This window comes from Pristis pectinata, chromosome 24, assembly GCF_009764475.1.
Source record: "Pristis pectinata isolate sPriPec2 chromosome 24, sPriPec2.1.pri, whole genome shotgun sequence".
Lineage (NCBI taxonomy): Eukaryota > Metazoa > Chordata > Chondrichthyes > Rhinopristiformes > Pristidae > Pristis > Pristis pectinata.
In genome coordinates, this window is record NC_067428.1 from 18167292 (window position 1) to 18187164 (window position 19873).

The 19873-nt window shown below is 40.8% G+C and overlaps 1 protein-coding gene across 1 annotated transcript in view; it reads right to left on the reverse strand.

Annotated features, from left to right (window-relative positions):
- The window catches only part of arhgef18b (rho/rac guanine nucleotide exchange factor (GEF) 18b), a 175249-nt gene that overhangs the window by 27544 nt on the left and 127832 nt on the right, over positions 1–19873 (reverse strand). Inside the window, 5 exon segments of the mRNA XM_052038289.1 lie at positions 1895–2035; positions 2513–2628; positions 3170–3314; positions 9333–9387; positions 14057–14124. Of these exon segments, the coding sequence (XP_051894249.1) occupies positions 1895–2035; positions 2513–2628; positions 3170–3314; positions 9333–9387; positions 14057–14124 (525 nt within the window).

Genomic DNA, 19873 nt, shown 5'->3' on the forward strand with positions numbered 1-19873 from the left:
CAAAGTGGATGACTACACATTTTCTCCACATTCTACTCCTTTTGCTATGTCATCATGAATTTATTTAGTTTGCTTATATCCCCTTGAAACCTCCACGCACCCTCTTCACAACTCACACTGCCAACCAGCTTTGCATCAGATATAAATATCTATATGTTACTTGGTGCCCTTATTGCATTTATTTATTGTTTTCTGCCCACTAACCAATTTTTAATCCACAGAATCCTGTGTTTTCTCATTATTTTCAAATTACTTCTGTGGCACTTTGAAGGCCTTCTGAAAATCCAAATACACCAATTCAACTACTAGCTCCTTATTTATTCTTCTAGTTACAACTTGAAAAACGAACCAATTATTCAAACATTTCCCTTTTATAAACACATGCTGATTCTATCCAATCCTGTTATTTTCTGAATGCCTTATTCACAGTATATAGTATTTTCCTAATATAAACTGTTGGGCAAATTAATTTGTAGTTTCTTATCTCCCCTTTCTTAAATAATGGAGTTACATTTGCTACCTTCCAATCTGTCAGAACTATTCTAGAATCAATAGAAATTTGGAAGATGACAACCACTGCATCCACCTCCTGCTCAGCCACCTCCTTCATAACGGTAGGAGGCAGGTCATCAGGCACTGGGGATTTATCAGCTTACAGTTTGATTAATTTCTCCAAGACTACTTTATTAATGTTAATTTTTATGTACTAATGCTATTCATTGCTGAAATGTAGAAGTTGCAGTCACTGTTTTAACTTGACAGTCAAATTATCCACATAGCAGGCTCTTACAGAAAGCAATGTGAAAATGAAGAGATAATATTTATCAAGGGATAAATATCGGTCAGGAAACTCTGCTCTTTAAAATGTACTATGATATTTTATATTCACCAGAGGGAAAAAGACAGGTCTCAGGTTCATCTGAAAGAGTGCACCTCTGGCATTCCCTCAGTGTTGCACTGGAACTTCCAGAGATTTTTGTGTTCAAGTCTCTGGAATGAAATTCAAACCCCACTCCTTCTGAGGCAAAGACTACCAACTGAGCAACAGCTGACAAGGTGTCATTTAACACAAAACATCCTGGGAATGTTGAGCAATAAATGGTAAAAATTGGGATGGGTTGCATGACACATGTTCTTTGTTGCAGTCAACCTAAGTTTCCCCTCTTACCAGAAATTTACTTTTGTCATCAAAGTCAGCCATGATTTGATAAGGAAAAGGCTTGAAGGGCCATATGACCAACCCCGGATTCCTATTTACATATATAAGAGCAAGAGAATTATTTCAGTCAAAGCCAGTGTGGATGCTGGTCAGTTCCTGACCATTCTGAATCAGGGAAGGGGGAAAAAACATCCTGATTTCTGCTTAGTGGCTCCTGTTCTCCTGCTGGAAAAAGCATGACAACAGACATTAGGGCAAGAAAGGGCTAAGCTCGACTGTGATAATATTGGTCAAAAAATTTGCTGGTAATGTCTTCCAAGTTCACACATAAGGATGATGATTTGACGGCAAGTTGTTTCGTTATCATGGAATTGTACTGCTGCAAGAGACAGTAGCCTCAAGTCAGAAAATTGGTCTAAGACATCTTGGTTGAAACACACTGCATTTTGGAATAATTTTTGTAGAAATCCACACTCAGCCATTGTAATCAAAGGATGAAATCTCAGAGCTCTGACTGCAGCTGAGCCTAACAGGATATACATGAAAATTTCTGTACATACACACCAGGTGACTCCATACATGAAGTGAGTGATCATTCAAAAAAAAGTACTCAACCAACAAGTCATTGTGACCTGTGGAAACATGGCATGTTGCCTTCACGGGTTCTGAGCACCATAGCAAATTCACTGGTATTCATAGAGAGATTAATAGGATGGAGACCATCACTTCTCTTACCGTATATCACATCCTGCCTCTTGATGACTTCTTTGCTCTGTTTCTTTGCATATGCCTGGTCCACTGCAAGACTCCACGATTCAGCCTCAAGTTCTTGACCATCTACCTCCAATTCTGCCTTCAGAGAGGCATAAATGGTATCTGAAACATAACATAGGAAGATTGATTAAACAAGATTTATATTCATCCCTTTCCCTCAAAGCTACTTTATGAAGAACGTGATCCTTTTTGTTCTCAGCTGCTGCTCTGGCACTAGACTCAATCTAATCCCCACCTCACAGCTAGAGGTCCATGCCTCACATTCTACCCATCTACAGTTTCCAGAACCTATCCATTTAAGAGACACCCAATACCCCCAGCTGTTAAGAATGTTCCCACATACCGGTGTCAACAATGCTCTACAGGTTATTCAGTGGCTTCAGTCAACAAGGATAATTTTTGGAGGCCTGCATTTCAAATGGAATCTCAACCAATGGAGAGCAGGTCATGAAGGTTTATAGTTCTTTTTCCAGCCTGTGCTCACTCCAGAGTGGGAGCAGATGTTTATTGCACTGCACAGCCTGGGGATACCCCAACTCGCTCTCCCTCTTCCACATAGCACTCAACACAATGTCCTACCTTCTGCCACAAGGGACTCAGCAGATGACGAAACCAGACTTGGAGGTTCCTCAGCCCATGTTTTACCTCTTGTGATTCCATTCTCCACCTCCTGCTCCATCTCCCCTGTAGTTACTCTAAATTATCAAATATGCACATATTAGAGTTCAACAAAATGGGCCAGTGGGTGGTATAAATTCAATTCAATTCAATGCTGGAACGTAATCAGGCCTGAAGGTTGTTTCTATTGGTGCAAAGGACTGATAAAATTAATCTCTAGTGCCCTAATCTGGTTCCCAAAAAAATGATACATTTCTGGTACAAATTTGGGTGTTGTATCCCATGATATTTTGGCTCATTCCTCTGGCTATTCTTTCAGCAATATCAATTACATCAGATGAGGTCCTTACTTATAATTCACTTTCAAATATTCAATATTCTAGGCGAGATGGATTTGAGAAGTTTAACAGGTTATTACTCTGGAGTTAGAGGTATAATAAAGGACAGGTAAAATGATGTAGGATTCAGTACCAAGGCTATAAAAGGTGCCAGCATGTTAACTATTGGACGTTATAGTTCAAGGTTTTAGAATTATCTTCATCAGTCACAACACATTTTCAAATACCTGGAACTTCCAATGAATTGACATATTTTCTAAGTGCACAAAGACATACAAACCCGTGATCGCTGATGCTGTTAGCACTGGATGAAGAAGGTTGGGAAGGTCGTCTTGGTGGAATGGTCATGCCGATATTCCGCACTGTGCCGGGCATGCCATCCGCAACCAGTTGTGCACACCGTGGCTGCTCCCTCACCGAAGACACTGCCCCAACACAAAGTCCAGATGTCAGAAACCAAGCCTAACTCTGCCTCTTCCACCTCAAGCCCAACTCTTCCAGTCCTATCCTCCTCCCTTCCCCAAATCTCCATCCTTGACACTGGCACCATCACCCAACCCCCAAACTGATCTTGTGAAATTAGTTTTAAGTGTCTCAATCGAGTTTCTAATTTTTCTAATAAAAAGGCATAATTCTGTATTTTTTTTTCTACCCTGTTCCTTGATATTTTGCCTCATCAATATGGCCATTCTCTAGCCAATATCAGATGCATCTAATTAGCTTCCCATTTATAATTCAAGTGTTCATAATTCCAGTCAAGGTGGATTTGAGGAGTTTAGCAGGATGCTGTTCTGTGGCCAAAAAGCAAACAAACTGTAAATGCTGGATGATTAAAAACAGAAAATGATGGAAATACTCATGTCAGATAGCACCAGTGGAGAAAAAGGGTTACCATTTCAGATCAATGACTTTATTATTCCATAGCCCATAGTCTTAAGGCAGAGATACTCACCCATGCCACCATTCCATCCATACTTCTTCCACCCACCAACACCCCTGCCCTTACACCTCCATTCCAGACCTGACCCTTTGCCTCAGTCTCTGACCTCCTTCACCATGCACCTTAGAGTAGGCACCATTCTGCAGACTGATGTTTCATTCTTGAAGATCTATCCCCAAAATTCACTAGGCTATTGTGCCTTCTCTTCATTAGAAATTAGCTACTCTCTCTCAATTGTTTTTACAAGACAAAGAAAGAATCATATCCATACAGTGATTTAAAATCCCTCAAATATACTGAACTGCTTCAAGGCTAACGTAATAAGGACTGCCTTTCTAGTGCAATGCTGAGAACAAGTTAGAAATATAATGCTTTAGATTAGCAACTGAGTTGAGACTCTTTGTGTATATTTCAGTGACTCTGGTGGGCATTAAAATTCCAAAGGCTTTAACCAAGGAGGAACAAGGCCTGGTGCAAAGTTAGCTTAAAACCACCTTTTCAACAGGATCAAGCTTTGCTGCAAAATCTCTGATGGTGAAACAGCCCAGAAACAAAGAAAGATCATTTAGGTGGGAGAGTAGAAACCAAAATATACTAATGGAAATGCAGTGCAGCAATAGGGGGCTGGTTGTGCCTAACAATTTTGTGCTGGTGATAGAGACCCTCTCAGACCTGGTTCCAAATTGAGCACTGGGATATGAAACAGAAATCAGAATGCTGGAAGAACTCAGTGGATCAAGCAGCATCTGTGGAGGTAAAAAGTGTAAGTTGACATTTTGGGTTGAGACCCTCCATCAGGACTAAGAGGGAAGCGGAAAGTATACAGCAGTATTGGTTTGGGTGGGGGGGAGGGGTGGCAGTGTAATAGAGGCTGGTAGCCAATAGCTAGAACCAGATGAGGAGGGGATGATGGGCAGATGAAACCAGGTTGGGGGTGAGGATTAGGGGTGGGGGAACGTGGGAGTGTGGGTTACCTGAAATTGGAACATTCAATGTTCATATCATTGGGTTGGCTATCCTAGTGGAACGTGAGTGTTGTTCTTCTGATTTACACTTGGCCTCTGCGTGGTAATGGAGAAGGCGGAGGACAGATTGATGTGAGAGTGGGAAGGAGAATTAAAATAACATGCAACTGTAAGCACTAGATGACTACTGCAGACAGGGTACAGGTGCTCCGTAAAACAGTTGACTAATCCATGCTTTGTTTCTCCGATGTAGAGAAGGCCACATTGTGAGCACCAAATGCAGTAGGGGCAGCTCTATGGCATGCAACTACCCACTAAGTTGCCACTGGCAGACAAGAGCCTGAGGGGCTCAGGGATAGCGTTTGTAGGAAATGGTGATTTGCAATTTGGGAGTACTCCAAGGAGCTTGACCCTCCATCTAAACCCACATCTGTATCTGAACCATGAGTTAAGGATGCCACATTTGAGTGCCTGAAATTGGAGAGTACAAATTTTTACCTTGATGAGCAAAACAAAACTTTAATTGTTTGGTCAAATTATAACACAGGGCAGCGCAACCCAAGGCCGCCTTGGATAAGAATGTAATGCGCTCCTTTAATCAAGCACTGCCTGACAGCTGTTAGGCTGCAGCCCCAGTTCAATTAATACTGATTTAAAGATCAGTGTGACCTGGATATTGCAAACTAAACTCAGGAATCATAGCCAATGGGAAACTCTCCTCATGGAGACCACAGCAATTTCTGCAGGTGGATCTGTGGGTGTAGGATTAGATTACTAAATCACTTCAAATCCAGTGAACTATTGACTATGAGCAGTGCAGTGGCATTACAGGTGCTTAACTGTCTCACAGTTCCAGCAACCCAAGTTCAATTCTGCTTTCTACTGCTGTCCATGTGGAGTTTGTATATTCTCCTTGATAATGTGGGTTTCCTCCAGGTGCTCTAGTTTTGTCCCACATCTCAAAGACATGCTGTACGTTAGGTTAATTGGTTACTGTAAATTACCCCTTATGTAGGTGGTTGGCAGGAGAATCAGTGGGGGGAGTTAATGGGTTAAATGAGAGAATAGGTTAGTGAAATATGTAGAGGAAACTGGATTGATGGGATTGCACTGAATGGCCTCTGACATAGTAAAGGAAATATACGAAAATACAAAATATATGAAACATTCCCTGACGATGACAACAAAGATACCCTCCTTACAAATTAGTCCACCTCATGGACATCCTCTAAAATAGTGTACTTCAAAATTTATAAACTACTGGCATATTTAAATTGGAAGACCATTCTCACATCTCTCCATGGCAGTTCCTTGGGAGAGTCAGGGTGGAATGATTTTTGCTTCCAGACACCAAGTAACAATCAGTGGTCCAGGGACCAAAACTCCATCTAGTGATAGAAGTATGCAGTTGCAGACCTGAACTCAGAATAATGTCCAAATAAGGAGCTCTTGCATTCATAGAATTTTTTTTGTACACGTTATAGATTTTAAAACCTATTTCTGCGAACTGCTGTATAACATGTAAAACACAAGTGCAGGTACAAGCATTTACAAAATGAAATATTCTCATCTCCAAGTTACCTCCTTACCATTAAGATTTTGTTCTGAGTTTCCATTCCTCCAAGTGTAAATTATGTCACTGTCCAGATTCAAGAGTATATACTAACACTTAGCCAACAGCTCACTTGTAGCGTGAGTAGAGCAATGACTAAATAAACCATGGTTCTCCAAGCGTCTCCAGCCACATGGAGCTTGCAGCATACAAAATGAATTTCATCCATCTTGGCCAGGAAATTTCCTGGCTAAAATTCATCCTTCCACGATCATTAAAGGAAAGCTCATCCAGTCATTATCATAGTCTCTAAGACTTTGTGCTCAAATTGGTTCCAGTATTTGCTACATTGCAACAGCAAATCACTTCATTTGCTGTAATATACTTTGATATGTCTAGAAAGGGACACGAAAAGTGCTATATAAATACAAGTCCTTTATTTCTATTCACTTATGAGGATGGATTGCTTGGATGAATTACAAGGTGACAACTCATGTCTGTGAGTTTGTATCACAATAGGGCAGGTCAGACATCAGTAAACAAAAAAATGTAGTTCTATTTTAGTGTGGACACAGAAGTGTATTGGGTGGGTGGATGGTGAAGAGAGCTAGAGGTCATTCTTGGCTTAGTTTATTTTGGACTATACACTAGACTACACTACTCTCTTCTCACAGAGCAATGTCTGGTGCCTTGTAAAATCACTAATTGAGTGAGACAGAGACAACTTCAAAAAATTGGTAGGTACAATTTGCACCGTTAAAGTGCCAGGCAATAACCACCTCAAACAAGAGAGAAACTAACTACTTACCCAACCACTTACCCTTAACATTCAATACCTTTCCATTGTCAAATCCTCTACCATCAATATCCTGAAGCCCACCATTGACCAGAAACTCAACTGGATCAGTGACATAAATACTGTGGCTATAAGGACAGGAAACCTGTGGTGAGCGACTCATTCATCGATGCCCCAAAGCCAACAAGACTTGGGTCTTGGAATCAGGAGTGTGATGAAACTTTCCACTTGGATAAGTCCAAATTCAGCACTGAGGAAACTTGACAATATGCAGAACGAGGCAACCCACTTGATTAGAACTCTGTCCATTACCTTAAACTCCACCACTGGCACACTGTGGTACAGTGTGTACCAACCAAAAAGTGCACTTCCCTAGGCTATCCTGGCAGCACCTCCTGAACCAGTTATATCTATCACCAAAGAGGACAAAGGCAGCAGTCAGACAAGAACATCAACTGAAGGCTGTCCTTCAAGTCTCACACCATGCTGATTTGGAGGCATTTTGAAGTCCCTTCATTGTCAATGGGTCTAAATTCTGGAATTCCTACTCAATGGAACTGCAGGAACACCTTCACGATAAGAACTGACATTTCAGTATGGCATTTACCATCATCTTTTCAGAGCAAGTAAGACAAGCAATAAATGCTGATCTTACTAGCAACACCCAGATGCCAAAATGAATAATTTAAAAAATGAACTGGTCAAATTTGTCAGAGGAACTGACCTAGATCTCATGCATGATACTAAGATTTGTCCTGATGCAAGGACATTAAACAAGAACAATAGATTGTAAGCAGAAACAGATGGCAAGCTGAAATGGAGAATATACCTGGTCTGGCTTTTAATATGGATAAATGTAGAGTAACACACTGTTTGGGTAACTAAGCATATATTTAAAAGAAATTCATTCAAGAAACACAAGATGTTTCTGGTATAGTCAATTTAGTTAATTTTCTACTGGAATAAGATTCCCATCCATAACTTTGAATTCAGTTGTCCAGCCATTGCTGAGTTAAGCATCAACTACATTAGTGTGGGGCTGAAGCCACACATCAGCCAGGCTGGGGAAGGATGAACATTTCATTTCCTTAAGGACATGAATGAACCAGTGACAATCACTGATTTTGTCATCATTACTGACAAAGGCTTCTTATTCCAGTAGTTAACTAATTGTATTTGTTTCCTCGCTAGTTTTGAGCTCAATCTACACTTCTGGATTACCAGTCTAGGAATTTATCCAGTGTACTTCTTCACCCACCACAATGTTAAAGCCATGGAGTGGAAACACACAAGTCATGACCAGTACCACAAGGTTATAGTGAAATTGAGGTTCAGGGTGTACTTCTAGTTTATTAACAGCAAAACAAGCTGTTTCGTATGGTTTTTATGCTGAGGGATCCTAGAGAAGTAATTGATTTGATAATTAAATTAACGGTCTTCAGTTACCAGAATGGACATGGGAGTTCTGGAGCATTTTACTCTAGAAAAAATAGATTCAAAAAATATGATTTATGAAAGGACTAAACTTGCTTTGACTGGCTAAGACTATCAAGTGGGCAGATTCGAGGTAGCATGATTGTTGCCTGGATTAAATCCCATGATTACTATGTCTAAGAGCCCATGCCCTGCAGAATAAGTTGCCTGCATGTAGTGAATGCTGATGTCTAGTTCCTGAGGGTGACCAATGTAACTGCATATAGCAAGTGGCTAAGCACTATAGATGTGTAGACTGGGACTTGTCCGATTCCCTTTGATGTTAAAGAAGAATTTCTGGGAGATTTCCTTCAGTCTCTGTTTTTGAACAAAAAAAAAGTGCTAGAGAGAAGTGTGGCCATGTAGGAAAGGTACAGATAGAGCATGGAAGTTATCCATGCTGGTTAAAGGACTGTTGTGATGGGACACTGAACTTTATCTACCTAGCATGCTACTGAGATGTAAGAAGAACTGAGGTTAAAAACCATATACTTCATTACATCAACAAAAAGGCCCAAATATGATTATAAACAGAAAGAATTAATAGTGAAACAGAGAAAAGAGCTCTTATCAGAACATCAGGTCACTGTCCTGAAACATCAGCACTCTATCTTTAAAAGCGTTGCCCTGCCTGTAGGATATTTCCCGCAATTCGTTTCCATTTCATCCCTAGGGATTTCTAGCATCCCTATTATTTTGCTTTTGTGAGGAACTCACCTTGTTGGGTTGTGCTCTGTGGACTTCCTGTACGTTTCTGCTGGGAATCCCTTAGCTGCAAAAACAAGGTTACACGAAATGTTAATATTCACACTGGGTTCTAAGACTCTTGGGTCAATAGATTAGTGTATTTGTCAACTATTCTAAATTATCATCATGATAATGCAGATTAGTAAATGTTCTTTGTAAGAACATTTTTTTTTGCAGGAAAATGGCCCATGGTTTTAAAAGTTATTATGTGGGTTTATGGACATTAATCAATATTTACCAAAAATCTCCATGAGTGTCCTTGGGATCTCTGGAAGTATGTCAATATTGCCCTGAAGTATAACAACATTTACTTGGGGTGTGTGTCAATATTTACAGGGGACAAGAGGTCTGTTCCTCACAGGGTAGTTTGAAAATATGATCACATTTTTTAAAAGCACGAAGGGTTTTAATAGAGTGAATAATGAAAAAGACTGCTTTCTGTTGTTAGGGATGAAAGGTCATTAACTTAAAGTATTCTTGCAGAATTGCGAAGTGGAAGCATGGAATGCTTTGCTTCTGGCAACAGTTGAGGGAGAGATCACTGCATCTTTTAAAGCAAATATCTGAACCTGAAAAAACACAAGTACAAGGAGAGCTAGATTACTTTTGGATTACTCAGACAGGAAAGATAAGGACTCCTCACTGGTACAAGGAGTGGCCAGCACCCTCGGGCTTCGGCTCCGGGCCACCCCGGTAGTGCTGCGCCTGGTCCTCGGACACCTGAGGCTTTGGTTCCTGTATATACAGCTGGCATTAGCACTGTGTCAATTGGCCTCCTTCTATGTTATAAACTGTTATGGCTAAATTATCAATGGAAAGATTGATGGACCCTTTCCTCAGAAAACACTTCATTGCAAATCATTTCAATGAGTTCACAAGTCTATAATATCATGTCACCAGGAACACAGGGCAAGTAAATCTAGAAAAGTACTTTACAGTTGGTGTGCGCACCCAAGTGTTATCTTATCCTGAAGAACTGTAGTTTATAATATATACACAGCTGTCTATACACTGGACACTGTCTACAAGCAAAGGCACCAACTTTGTGATAAACATCTTAACTATAACTCCAGGTCTGTACTTGAGGTTGTTAATCTCAAACAGAGCAAGAGTTTGGATTGCTACAGATTGTTTAAATGCCTTTTGGTCTAAGCAAGGAAGGCAGAGAGAGAGAGAGAGAGAAAATCACCCACAGATCTTGCAATTGTGCAGTTCAATAGTGGGAAATGCTGACGATGTGATGCACACCAGAGTGGAACAACCCAGACCTTGCTAATTTGGTAAGTCTGTTCAATAATAGGAGTAACTCCGGACTTTCTTTACACCCACCACTCCACTGTGGAATCAAACACCAGTATAGGTCAGCTTCATAATATATTTTAAAACTTTGCTGCTCTTCTGGCAGCTATAAATTATGATACATTTCTCTGTAAAATACTTGTTCAATTGACCTGAAGACACCTAAACTACTTCCTCTTCAGAGAGCCTCTCCAGATAGCCACCACCCTCTCAAGTGAGCTCATGTACGACCAAGGGGATTAAAATCACCACTTCCTGCCAATTTTAGTGAGTCCTCAACAAAAAAAGTCACACCCGAAGTCTGCACGAGCTGCTAGACTTCAAGGCTGGTGCTGGAACAGAATGATATCACACTGCTGTAAGTGGAGATGAGGGACAAACTACATAACTGGGAGCTTAACTTCACACTAAACCCACAGCAGAGTCTGATTTGGAAGTGACTATTGCTATGTTGATGAGGATACCAAAACTGATCCAGCTGATTTGGCTCGAGTTGGGTGGGAACCTCTATTGCACCGTGGAAACCACTCACTCTTTCAGCACAATGCTGAACTGTTAATCTTCTCAACATTAACAGACTTAAATCTAAAGCACCAGCTGTGTGTGTCCCCGTGGATGTGTATATTTATCCATGTATTTAAATACACTAAGTGATTTAAATTGAAAGGGAGAAGGGGGAGGATTAGATTATGACTGTAATCAAAGTACTTAAGTGCATATAAATAAATGGACTGTTTTCTGAGCCACTTCTGCAGCTCTGGGGCAGTCTTGATATATTTTCAAGCATTTACAGCAAATCTGAATTATGGAATCATTATGCTAATTCGATGATTTTCTTGAAGTAAGTATGTCTTTAACACTGGCATTCATCATTCAACTTGACTTGCAAGGCATAACCAAAAGTCTGTCACTGCTGTGGCACACCGAGCTCATGCTACAATTGAATTACAGTGCTGTGATCAGTGCCAATCCTGGCAATCCCAATGAAGTAGTAGAACTGGAGGAAACCAACTGTAACTATTCGTCCACTGCCCGCCAATTTATATTATTGTTACAGCGGGGGGGGGGGGGGGGGGGGGGGGCGGGGGAGAAAACAGCCCTGTTAAGGACAGTAACACTCTTGCAACATGTCCTAGGGATATGTGTGGTCACTAAACTGCAGGTTCAGTTTAACTCATTTCAGAGCAATGGAGGTCAGACAAGCACTGTGTTGGGAGTGTTCCAACTTTCAAAGCCTGGACTTAACTGACATTCACAATGTCACCGAGAGCAAGCATAGTCCAATTTGGATTTATCTACCCCCCCCCCCCCTAAATGCAAACTGGAACAGAAAACACCATAACAAACCCCATTTCTGAAACTGATGGGAATTGAACAATAGGACATCAGCCTTATTTTATAGAAGTGTGCCTTCCTGTAAAGTATTTCACAAAAAGATTAGACAGAAAAGACACAGGAAGTAGACAATTAATGCACAAATCTTTTTCTGAAACATTACTACATAAATGAATTTCTGCCACTATAAACGGAAACTGAAGTTGGAACTTGAGCTTTCTTTTCAAATTATTCATTTTTTAATGATCTGTGTCGCTAGTGTGGCCAGCATTTATTGTCGATCCCCAACTGCCTTTGTGAAAGCGGTGGTGAGCAGACTTCCTGAACTGCTGCAGTCCCCTTTAAGGTTTTCCAACAGTGCTGCTGGGTGGGGAATTCCAACAGTTAGACCCATTTCCAAATCTGGCTGATGTGCAACTTTTAAGGGAACATGCAGCTGGTGTTCCCTTGCCCTCTTTGGTGCTAGAGATGACAAGTTTGGGTAATGCTGTCAGAGTAGCCAAATTCTTTGTAGATGGCACACATTGCAGCCACTGTGCCAGCAATGAAGGGAATGAAGATTTAGTGTATGCCATCCAAAGCAGGCTCCTCCGTCCCGAATGCTGTTGAGTTCGAGTTTTGTTGGAGCTGCACTCTTCCAGGCCAGAATATTCTCTGGGACTTGCTGCACGCAGACAGACTGCTTCATTTGCTGATTAGTTGTCATATGGTGCAACCCATATCTATTCTCTCCATGTTCCCATCAACTTTACCACTCACCTACACTATTTACAGCAGACAATTAACCTACAGACTGCTTGTCTTTGGGATGTGGGAGGAAATCAAAGCACATGGGGGAGTAATCCCATGTGGTTACCAGGGTTCAGTGTTGTCATATGGTGCAACCCACATCTATTCTCTCCATGATCCCATCAACTTTACCACTCACCTACACTATTTACAGTGGGCAATTAACCTACAGACTGCTTGTCTTTGGGATGTGGGAGGAAATCAAAGCACATGGGGGAATAATCCCATGTGGTTACCAGGGTTCATTGATGCCACACTTGGTAAAATACTGCCTTGATGTCAAGGACAGTCACTCTCACCTCACCTTTGTGAAATACAGCTGCATTCATGCCTACTTCAATTTTCGTAATAGAGCATATACATATATTAGGATTTCAATGAAAGTGATGCCAGAAATTTAATCAACTCTATCTTCATTCTTTCAAGTGATAGAATACAGACCCACCACTGGATAACATTCAGTACTGACGGGCATGGGTCAGTCAAAATATTGTGCTGGGGCGCTGGTCATTGATTGCAGCAGGAGCAAGTGAAAGGAAAGAAACAAACAATATATCCTAGAACGTTATTTGCATTAATAAGACTTTCCTTATGGAGCACTGGCACTAATTTTACATTGACTTGTGGCCAAGGTCCACAGTGCACAAACCAAAGATGAGAAGCAATAAGGTGAAGCTGCAATAAAATCAAGAGGCAGCATAAGTCTTAGATTTGAAAAGCACGTAGAGTTCAGAGGGAACGAAACCAAGGAGAGAAACCCAGGAAGGCAGGATCAGAGAGAGGGAGGGAGGGTTGGAAGGCAGAGATCATAATGGAGGAAGATGGAGGAAAAGAAGAGCTCCATAATTTCAAGGCTTAGGGAAAGAACAACAGTGCATCAAGTAATGATGCAATCTGTGCACAACATGAACTAAAGCATGCTGACAACCTGCAGAGGACAGTGGTAAACCTCCTGCTAATTGTCCAACTTGAGAGTACTCCAGCTTCTTGCTAGTTGTCACATAGGGCCTGCATTTGTTCTGCACCGAGCCAGGCTGCCTTCTCAATCACAACATCACCCTGGGTATGTGAATTTGTCTATCTGAACAATCGATCAGTCAGTCTGCTACTGCACACTATTTTAATCTCCCAATACCACGCTTGACCTTGAAACCAATTCAACAAAGAATTTCCCTCCCCAAAAGAAAGAAATTATTAAATAATTCAAGAACTAAATACATCATAAAAACAAGATAAACACCATCTGCTCAAAACACAGGGGAAACACTCACCTTGCTCTTGGAAGTACTGCATTCAGCTAGAAGATTCCTGCAGTTTTTGTGTACATTCACAGCACAGTCTGCAAAGAAATACACAACTATCAAAAGAAATGAAATAAAAACAGAAGATGCTGAAATTCTCATCAGGTCAGTCACTATTAATGGAGAGAGAAACAGTTAACATTTCAGGCCAATGACCTTCCCACTTTCAATCACCTGATGTAATGACATTGATTTGAAATGACCATCTCCAGTGGCCTTTATTGACATGATGAGTAAAACAGCATCTTTAAATAAAAACAATAAACCATTAAAACAGTTCAAAATCAAGCTGGAATGGACTGTCTCCTGGGTCAGGGAGAGGTCTCTGACATCACCATGAGGGAGGCCCAAATGGTAAGAGTCACAAGCAATTTTAAAGCAGGCAGAGAGTGAGAATCACAGCTGAGGTTTATCCTTCCATTATAGCATATACTGAACTGTCCATCAGTCACTGGATAATCACCACCTATTTTAACCCCACTTGTTACCCCACTATGTCTGCAATACTGGCTGGATGAAACCAGGCTCCTTCCTGACCTTTTACACCCACAACAGCTCTTCCACGTAGTATATAGCCATCAAATGGATGAATTTTAAAAATGGAAGATAATTTTACACAAGCAATAAGACAATAATGCTCTATTAACATATCAGCACACATCTGGATTCTTCATTTAAACTGCAGCAAGGAGCAACAGATAAATGCACCAAGCAACCATGACCTTGATTGATCCACATATTATGCACAAGTTACAGGCAAAGCAGAAATTAGACAGCACATCCTTATCAAAAAATGTGCAGCTGGTGCTTGATTGTAAATTTTCAACAGATTGATATTACACAAAGATCAAAGACACTAAGAATTAAATCTTTGAGCAATATTAATGGTGCAGCTACATTGAATATACCACCTCTTGAAAGCAGATGTGGAAACATCTCTGGCTAGTGATATTGTTTATTAGGAAATCTTTCAAATACTGATAGACAGGTAATTCATTTCACTTATTATGGGATTTTGTGTGCCAGTTATCTATGGCTTCATTTCACACAAAATAATGACTGTACTTCAGAGGCAATTCAGAGAATGTTAAGGGATAGGGAGGATGAGATGTATATGATTTCCTACTTCATCTGAGGAAAATAAAAACTTGTACATTTTGAATCTGTATAAAGGGACTGTTGATGACTTCTAACCCTGGATTTCACTATAACCAATTCCAGCTGACTCCAAAAAAAAGAGCCTGAGCATTGTCATAAAGATTGAACTTCATCTCCAAGGAGACATAATGAAATCCCAATCGTGTTATCTAAGAACAACATTTGTAATAAAGCATACACTGGGCTCTGGAAAGCATCAAAAATAAAATTATTGTATTAACTTTTCTGCAATGATACCAATTGTCTGTTCAGTTACATACTTAAGTACTGCTCCAGCAAATAATCTCGGCTGACAACCCAGTACACGATGGAATAAGTGCAACATTATTGAAGGTACTGTCTTTCGAATAAGATGAGGGTCTGGCACACCTGCTAGGGTAAAGGCAAGAGACCTTGAGATATAATTTAAAGAGAAGCTTCCTTTCTCAGTCACCTGACCAAAATTCATCTTTCAAATACTGATAGACAGGTAATTCATTTCACTTATTATGGGATTTTGTGTGCCAGTTATCTATGGCTTCATTTCACACAAAATAATGACTGTATTTCAGAGGCAATTCAGAGAATGTTAAGGGATAGGGAGGATGAGATGTATATGATTTCCTTCTTCATCTGAGGAAAATAAAAACTTGTACATTTTGAATCTGTATAAAGCTAATTGATGTTGGCTTTCAATTAGATGGTTTACTGCTGATACACTGTGGTCCAAAACTTTAACGAATCTTAGATCTGAAAATACCAAGCATCACCAAGACTAAAATACAGTAATGTCGAAGCAATTAAATCAGTGGTGTTGTCAGCTTGGTCTCCTCATAGAAATTGTATTCCCAGCTTCCTCAACACAAGAGTTTTGCTTAATCTGCCCAAGCTCCGACCATCAGAAAATGCTGCAGGCCCATTTCCATTGAACTTTGCAAATATGGCCATCTTAAAAATAAATGGCTTGGTAAGAATTAAGGTAGCATGGGAAATGTAATAGCCTAACATTGCATCAACAAACTTGAATTCATTGTTTTTATTACAGTTGTGCCATGGTTGGTCTGTGCGTTCAGAATCTACCAACAGGATGAGACAGAACGTGGTTACAAGGGATTCTGCTCATTGCTTACGTATCTGCTCAGTTGGATAGGTTTGTGACAAAGCATTAGAAGGCTGTGAATTCAAGCCCTGGTGACTACTTGAGCTCAAAACATATGTTGACAGCCCAATGCAGTGATAAAAATAATGCTAATACTCAAATGAGCAGTGTCTTGGATATTATACTAAGTCTTCATGAGCAATACTAGTATTATTTAAATAAAACAGTTACATCTTTTCATGCTATCCTAATACTTTTACAAACCAATTCTCTGTTAATAGGACATTACCTACAGATCTCCAATGACATGCTCTGGTATATGTGAATTTCAAGTTAAATATTTACACTACTTAATTTTTTTTAAAAGAGGTTATTGAAAAAAGTCTTGAGAGAAAAAGTATTTGTCTTATTTTCTAGCACCAGGAAACTTAGCACCTTCTAAAGTTAGAAATACTTAAACCAAATGGACGTGGCAGGAAAGGTGATTGATACATACACAAGTCAGTTCATTGCTCTGGTAATGCTGTCAGAGATACATGCAGCTAATTATTCTAGTATTCAGTGTCAAACAAAGCATCAAATATCCTAAAATGGGAACACCATTTCAACACTTGTGGTGTGGGTTTTGCTGGCAAGGCAGACAATTATTGCCCAAATGTGTTGCAGCAGAGTCACTTTTCGACTGCCTCCAATGACTGTTGGAGGGTCAGGTCAAGCACTCATTGAAAACAGCTCAGGAATGAAATTAGAGGTCTAGGATCTGTCTTGGTTTATTGGTTCTGGTATGAACTAACTTAAAAAGAAGCATTATGTGCTCTGTGTAAAGGCAAACCATAGCAGACTGCTTACTTGAACATAATCTACAACCCCCTCGTAATATCTACACTCTGACTCCGTCCTTCATGCTCAATTGATTAGTGAGATATCTAATGTTGAGATGTGCTAGACTGGAGTTGGTGTGGGGAGATGGGGGAATCTAAACTTTTCTAAGTTGGTAAACTACATAGAATACAAATGGGGTTTTAATTCCCGAGAAACAGGTTTAAATTTTGCAAACTGTCTCGCTCGAATTCACATTATCAACAGAACAGGCTGTTCATCAGAAGCCTTGACACCCAAAGGGAAACCAAAGCACACTGAGATACAACACTATAGAACCAACAATACAAATCCATGCCTGCCTTTCTTCTAGATTAAAACAGTGCTGGTCAGCCTCCCATTTTCCACACTTCGTAAATGTGAATTCATCCAAAATTCGGCAGCCAGAGTCCCAACTTGCACCCAGTTTTGTTCACTACTCACTTTTGTGCTTGCTGATCTAAACTGATTAAGCAACACCCCAATGTTCATCTCTCATCCTGTTTTCATGGTCTCTTTCCTCCTGTCTGTAATCACCCCGAATTCTGGCCTCTTGATCACCTTCAGAGTGGAAGGCTCTCTTTTCAGGTCCTGAGACCCTAAATTCAGGACTTCCCATCTAAATCTCACCATTCACCTCCCCCTCTATAGATGCTCTTGGATCAGATTTTGCTCTTTTCCATTTACACAGTAGGGGTGTTACTTACAAGCATTTATTAACTTCCACTAAATTAGCCTTGAAGTTATTGGTCAGCTGCCATTAGCCTATCTGACTAATGGTTCAAGGAGGATTTAGAACCTGTGGCAATGAAGGAATGATGTGGGAGGAGTGTGTGGGTGATTGGCAGATGGAGAGGGTGAAGGGGAAAGAGACAGGGTGATGGGAGCTAGGTAGATCAGGAGAGAGAAGGGACAAAGGGGGAGCTGTAACCGGAAGTTGGAGAATTCAATGTTCATGTCACCAGGTGGCAGACTACCCAGGCAGAATACAATAAAGAGTCTGTGATCCAGTGGATAATATCTCCTCCTGATCTACCACACACTCCTGCCCTCCCCCATGACTCCCATCTGCCCTCCCCATCTTCCTCCCTCTATTCCATATTCCACCTTCCTCTCCTATCAGGCACCATCATCTTTGGTCCTGTCACTTCCACCCTTCACCTCCCAGCTTCTAGCACGATTCCCACTCTCCCCTCCCACATCTGCCTATCACCCGCTCCCCTCACCCCCATCCAGATCCCTCTATCGCCTGCCAGCTCTTGATCCATCCTTTCCCTTCGCTCCACCCTTTTATGTTGGCCATCTCCCCTCTACCTTTCAGTCCAGTTGAAGGGTCTCGACCCAAAATGTCAACTGTCCATTTCCCTCCATAGATGCTGTATGACCTGCTGAGTTCCTCCAGCTTTGTGCGTTGCTCCAGAATCCAGCATCTGCAGTCTCTGGTGTCTCCATAAATCTAACTCATTCCATGTTAGCCTTAACTCTTCTCCATCTTGTAGTCTAGGCAGCTTCCTAAACTACAGCAGCCACAAAATAAGAGAGTAATTCAAAAACATTTTATGAGTACAGGAGTATAGCAGTTCTACCACTGGCCTGGTAATCCAATCAGGTGGACCATTAATTTAGAGACCAAGATTCAAATCTCACCATTACATGTGAGGAAGTTAATTTTAATTAAAATATATCTACAATAGGTAGCATAAAGAAAGTTGACTGTACAGCTAAGGGATTTCATTAAATCCATTTGGTACACAAATTAGTTTTTATGGCAGGGAATCTCTCATTATTACCAGGATTTACATGCAATTCCAGATTCCCAGCATGGTTGACTTCTAATTGTTTTCTGAAGTGGTTGTGCAAACCATCAAGTTGCACGAATCTGCTAGAAAAATACCAGGTACTAACATCTTCATCACAAATGGTTTTCACTGAAGTACCACATTCAAAAAAGGAACATCTAGCCCAGTAAACCCTGCAAAATTCTCCTCTCTAACATTTGGGGGCATGAGCTAAAATTAAAAGAGCTGTTCCACACACTGGTCAAGCAACAGCCAAACACTATAATTACTCATGTAATTATAACTTACAGAGAGAGAACAATAAAGCACAATACAGGCCCTTCAGCCCACAATGTTGTGCCAACCTTTAAACCTCGCCTAAGACTATCTAACCCCTTCCTCCCACATATCCCTCTATTTTAAATTCCTCCACGTGCTTATCTAACTATCTCTTGAATTTGACCAATGTACCTGCCTCCACCACCGCCCCAGGCAGCGCATTCCATGCACCAACTGGGTAAAAAACCTCCCTCTGATATCTCCCTTGAACTTCCCACCCATTACTTTAAAGCCATGCCCTCTTGTATTGAGCATTGGTGCCCTAGGAAAGAGGCGCTGGCTGTCCACTCTATCTATTCCTCTTAATATTTTGTACACCTCTATCATGTCTCCCCTCATCCTCCTTCTCTCCAAAGAGTAAAGCCCAAGCTCCCTTGGTCTCTCCTCATAATGAATACTCTCTAAACCAGGCAGCATCCTGGTAAATCTCCTCTGCACCCTTTCCAACGCTTCCACATCCTTCCTATAATGAGGCAACCAGAACTGGACACAGTACTCTGGGTGGTCTGACCAGTTTTGTAGAGCTGCATCATTATCTTGTGGCTCTTAAACTCGATCCCACGACTCATGAAAGCT